The 6000-nt window shown below is 51.4% G+C and overlaps 1 protein-coding gene across 1 annotated transcript in view; it reads left to right on the forward strand.

Annotated features, from left to right (window-relative positions):
* Positions 1-5659, forward strand: part of LOC137346933 (cytosolic 5'-nucleotidase 1A-like) — a 163383-nt gene extending 157724 nt beyond the window's left edge. The window contains exons 8-9 of the mRNA XM_068010888.1: positions 2992-3176; positions 5251-5659. Of these exons, the coding sequence (XP_067866989.1) occupies positions 2992-3176; positions 5251-5610 (545 nt within the window). The 3' untranslated portion in view covers positions 5611-5659. The remainder of the gene's footprint in view (positions 1-2991; positions 3177-5250) is intronic.
* The last annotated feature ends 341 nt before the right edge of the window (positions 5660-6000 follow it).

The following is a 6000-nucleotide window of genomic DNA, read 5'->3' on the forward strand; positions in this document are numbered from 1 at the left end:
CACAGAGGGTGGTGAGCGCCTGGAACTTGTTGCCGGGGGAGGTGGTGGAAGCAGGTACCATAGAGACGTTTAAGAGGCATCTTGACAAAATACATGAATAGGATGGGAATAGAGGGATATGGACAACGGAAGTGCAGAAGGTTTTAGTTTTGGCAGGCATCAAGATCGGCGCAGGCTTGGAGGGCCGAATGGTCTGTTCCTGTGCAGTACTGTTCTTTGTTCTATATGCCTATAGAAGACAATCCTCACTCTCTCGCACAGAGACCCCAGTCTCATCATCCGCTGTTGAGCGGCCGCCCTGGGTCCCTGCTGGTTCAAATGGCTCTTCCTCAGCCATGTATCTGGGATGCCACTGCCAGTCCGCAATATCTCCCTGTTGTTATGGGCCCTTTTGTTCTTTAAGTGAAAAAAGGGGGGTAGTCACACTTCGCAGAGAGATCAACATGACAGTTCTGCTCGTGTCAGCCCTCGTCCTCCTACTGGCTGTCACATATAGTTCATCCTCTGTCAGCTCTCAGGGGAGTTAATGAGGGTGAACTGTGAAAGAGGGTGGCCTGTGGCTGAGATTCAGCCATACATCTGTCAGGATGATGTGATGCTTAACCCAGCTTGCCAGCACTTCTGTGGTGCCTCCCTCCCCAATCCTGCTTCCTCCTGTGTAGCCACTTGCAATCCCTAAAAAGGAGAGAGATGTGGAGCATTCACCTTGGCAGAACAAAGGAGGTCGTTGACCTATTTCCTGCACTGTACCCATGTCTGGGGGGAGGGGTGACCCCATGCTGCTGACCACCTCAGCAATCTCCATCCAGGCTTCCTTGATCAGGTGGGAAGACCTCCTATTGTCATTGCTGAGGAAGCGGACCTCCCGCTTTTCCCTCGCAGCCTGAATGAGAATCTGGAGGTAGACATCACTAAACCATGGGGCCACCTGGTGCTTTCCTTCAGCCATGGTTGCTGCAGGCTTGGGTTCAGCTCGTTACCTTTCAGGCAGCAGAGGCAGCAGAATGGGTCTTGGGATGGCAGAGGGCACTCAGGAAGGTGCTCTTTCAAAATAGCAGGAGTGAATGCAGGGCTGGCAGACCTTTAAATATGGCGCCAGCGCCTGCTTTGGTGTTATCTGACACTGTATTTGGCTTCTCACCTCCCACCCTGCTGCATGCCTCCTGTATACAAAATGGCCAGCCACTGTGGTGGGACAGCCGCCCCTGTGACAAACAGGAATGGTGCCCATTTCTGGGCCCACTGTCACTAAATTCAGCCCTAAGGGTGCAGGAGGGACTGACTAAGAGGAGCCTTCAGTTCTGAGGAGAGGCTACAGGAACAGAGCAACTATTATTGAATAGAAAATTAAAAGGAGATTGAATCAAGATGTTCAAAGTTATGGGGTTTTGCTGAAGTAAATCAGGAAAAACTACTACCGGCAAGACACAGTGTGAGAAACAGAATCCAGAATCGTGTTTAAAAGGGAGGTGGATAAATAATTACTAAAGTGTATGGAAGTGAAACTAAGTGAAGAGCTCTGTCAGAGAGCTGGCTGGCTAATTTAAAGGTGATGTTTATCAAAGACTACAACAACTTGTGTTTATATAGCACCTCTTACTTTGTGAAATGTCCCAAGGTGGTTCATAGGATCGTTATCAAACAAATGATCAATTAACAATTGAAGATGAAGGTCCTCCCTGTCTCTGCTGAGCCAGTTATGGTTCTACACTGTGCTTGTGTTAACCACTGACTGTGTTAACTGGCCTGTGAATGAGGTGCTGATTTAGCCGACAGCTGCCGGGCCCTGACTATACTCGAAAGGCAAATATTTACAGGTTTTAGGGAATACAGCATGGGAGCAGGACAAATTGGAAAGCTCTTACAAAGAGCCAGTGTGGGTACGATGGGCCTAATGGCCACATTCTGTGCTGTGTGATTCTCTGATGTGAGTGTTTCTGATTCTCCTGCGGCAGTTTATTATTGCCCAGCCCCCACTCCACCTGCTGCCTCATCTTCCCATCACCGCATTCATGGCATAACTTGTGCAATGCAGAGCCACAGCTGCCCATATATAGCAGTGCGACACACGCTAACCAGAGCAGATTTAGACCTGCAACCAACTGACAGACAAAGTCACCCTCACTCACAATCAATGGAGAACAACAGAGGCTGAAGCTGCATCAGAAATCACACCAGACCCTGTTTCATCAATCCACCCCCACATACCCCCCCCCTCACACAACCCCCCTCCCACCCCACACCCCCACCCCCGCCACACACCCCATACAAACCCCCACTCCAACCCCCACACACCCCCCAACACACACTCCCCACCCCACACCCCCACCCCCACACAACCCCCACTCCCACCCCACACCCCCACCCCACCCACACCCCCGCCCCCCCTCCCACCCCACACCCCCATCCCACCCACACACCCCACACAAACCCCCACTCCCACCCCCACACACTCCCCACCCCACACCCAACCCCCCCCACACCTCTACCACACACCCACCCACACACCCCACACAAACCCCCACTCCCACCCCCACACCCACACACACACCCAACCCCACCCTCACACCCAACCCCACACCCCCCCCACCCACACCTTTAGATTTTTCCCTGCCCTCTGAAATGGCCCAGCAATCCACTCAGTTTTAAGAAACTGCTCCATGTACCATCCCCACACGGTCTGCATGGGTTCTAGAAGGCAGCTCACCACCATCTTCACAAGGACAATTAGAGCTCGGCGATAAATGCTGGCCTGGCCAGCGACGCCTACATCTCAAGAACAAGTCATAATAAAATCCCACACTGACTCACCAGCACCCTCAGCCTGGCACCAACTCTCACTCTAAACTCATCCAAATCATCACGCTGACCCTCGACCTCACTCTCACCCCCACCTCTTCTGTCTCCAGTAGCAGTGAGTTGAGACTGTTCTGGTGCTGGGGATGTTCTGATTGCTGTCAGAGATACTGACTGAGGTTTGTCCCTTACCAGGGATTGCTGCTGCTACGATCTTCAGTCCCAATAAAGACATCAGTGTCTCAGAGAGGCAGCTGAGGGTGGCTTTTGATGGAGATGCTGTGCTTTTCTCAGATGAATCAGAACAGATTGTCAAGGAACATGGATTAGATAAATTCTTCGAACATGAGCAAACTAATGAAAACAAACCATTAGCCATGGTAAGATGCATTGCAAATTGAAGGGTGAACACAGAGGTGGGTGGAGTATGGAGAATGGTGGAGATGGACAGAGAGTGTGGCGTCTCGCTTACACTGAGTGTGGGGAGACTGTCAGATTGCAAGCGTACCAGCAGCTACTGTCCATTCAGGGTGAATGGACCCTGTCTACACTGGGTGTGTAGATGCTCTCGACACTTGGTGTGGACACTTTCTACACAGGGTGTGGACATACTCAACACTGGGTGTGTGGACACTCTGTACACTGGATGTGGACACTCTCTACACTGGGTGTGTGAACACTCTGTACACTGGGTGTGGACACTTTCTACACAGGGTGTGTACACACTCTACACTGGGTGTGTGAACACTCTGTACACTGGGTGTGGACACTCCGTACACTGGGTGTGTGAACACTCTGTACACTGGATGTGGACACTTTCTACACAAGGTGTGTACACACTCTACACTGGATGTGTGAACACTCTGTACACTGGGTGTGGACACTCTCTACACTGGGTGTGTGAACACTCTGTACACTGGGTGTGGACACACTCTACACTGGGTGTGTGAACACTCTGTACACTGGGTGTGGACACTCTGTACACTGGGTGTGGACACTCTTTACACTGGCTGTGTGAACACTCTGTACACTGGGTGTGAACACTCTGTACACTGGGTGTGGACACTCTCCACACTGGGTGTGCACACACTCTACACTGGATGTGTGAACACTCTGTACACTGGGTGTGGACACTCTCTACACTGGGTGTGTGAACACTCTGTACACTTGGTGTTTGAACACTCTGTACACTGGGTGTGGACACTCTTTACACTGGGTGTGTACACACTCTACACTGGGTGTGTGAACACTCTGTACACTGGGTGTGTGAACACTCTGTACACTGGGTGTGGACACTCTCTACACTGGGTGTGTACACACTCTACACTGGATGTGTGAACACTCTGTACACTGGATGTGTGAACACTTTGTACACTGGGTGTGGACACTCTGTACACTGGGTGTGGACACTCTTTACACTGGCTGTGTGAACACTCTGTACACTGGGTGTGAACACTCTGTACACTGGGTGTGGACACTCTCCACACTGGGTGTGCACACACTCTACACTGGATGTGTGAACACTCTGTACACTGGGTGTGGACACTCTCTACACTGGGTGTGTGAACACTCTGTACACTTGGTGTTTGAACACTCTGTACACTGGGTGTGGACACTCTTTACACTGGGTGTGTACACACTCTACACTGGGTGTGTGAACACTCTGTACACTGGGTGTGTGAACACTCTGTACACTGGGTGTGGACACTCTCTACACTGGGTGTGTACACACTCTACACTGGATGTGTGAACACTCTGTACACTGGATGTGTGAACACTTTGTACACTGGGTGTGGACACTCTCTACACTGGGTGTGTACACTCTCTACACTGGATATGTGAACACTTTGTACACTGGGTGTGGACTCTGTCTGCACTGGGGGGTGGATGCTGTTTACACCGGATGTGCGGACACAGTTTACACTGGGTGTGGACACTCTGTACACTGGGTGTGTGAACACTCTGTACACTGGATGTGTACACACTCTACACTGGATGTGTGAACACTCTGTACACTGGGTGTGTACACACTTTGTACACTGGGTGTGGACACTCTCTACACTGGGTGTGTACACACTTTGTACACTGTGTGTGAACACTCTGTACACTGGGTGTGTGAACACTTTGTACACTGGGTGTGTGAACACTTTGTACACTGGGTGTGGACACTCTCTACACTGGGTGTGGACACTCTCTACACTGGGTGTGTACACACTTTGTACACTGTGTGTGAACACTCTGTACACTGGGTGTGTGAACACTTTGTACACTGGGTGTGTGAACACTTTGTACACTGGGTGTGGACACTCTCTACACTGGGTGTGTGAACACTTTGTACATTGGGTCTGGCACTGTTTACACTGGGTGTTGATGCTGTTTACACTGGGGGTCTTGGCACTCTGCACTCGGTATGTAGATGCTCTCGATGAAATGTATTAACTCCATTTTTAACAGGGGCCTCTCAAAGGATTTTTGGAATCACTGGGGAAGTTGCAGAAGAAGTTTTACACTAAAGGTCAGCGTTTAAAGTGTCCAATTCGTACGTACTTGGTGACAGCTCGGAGTGCTGCCAGCTCGGGAGCCCGGGCTCTCAAGACTTTGCGGAGCTGGGGCTTGGAGACGGACGAGGCTCTGTTCCTGGCCGGGGCTCCCAAGGGGCCGCTGCTGCAGAAAATCCGGCCACACATTTTCTTTGATGATCAAATGTTTCATGTGGAAGGTGCGCAGGAGATGGGCACGATTGCAGCTCATGTTCCTTATGGAGTTGGTCAGAGATACAGGAAGATGGAGGAGGAGAAGAGGGCGAGTGATTAACCAAAGCCCAGTATGGTGTGGAGTTTACTCCAGTACTGAGATGTTCAAGTGCTGCATGAGCCCAAATTAACCCAGACTCTGTTCGGAAAGTTTCTGCACAATTTTCCATTTTCCCAGATTCTCTTTGCTGCTTTTTCACCTGTTCTGCTGCCAAAACCGGCCGATAGTTACCTCCACTCCCCTCCCACATCCACCACCCATTTGCTCCTTCCTTCCCCATCCTTGTCCCTATCCCTGCCCTGTCTCCTCTGCTCCTCCCCTCCACCTCCCCCTCTGCACCCTCCCCTCTCTCCCCGTCTACCCCCCTCTCCGCTCTCCCCGTCTACCTCCCCCCACTCTCCCCGTCTGCCCCATTCCCCTCTCTCCCCATCTACCCCCTCCCCTCTCTCC

The sequence above is a fragment of the Heterodontus francisci genome, chromosome 31 (genome assembly GCF_036365525.1).
Source record: "Heterodontus francisci isolate sHetFra1 chromosome 31, sHetFra1.hap1, whole genome shotgun sequence".
Taxonomy (NCBI): domain Eukaryota; kingdom Metazoa; phylum Chordata; class Chondrichthyes; order Heterodontiformes; family Heterodontidae; genus Heterodontus; species Heterodontus francisci.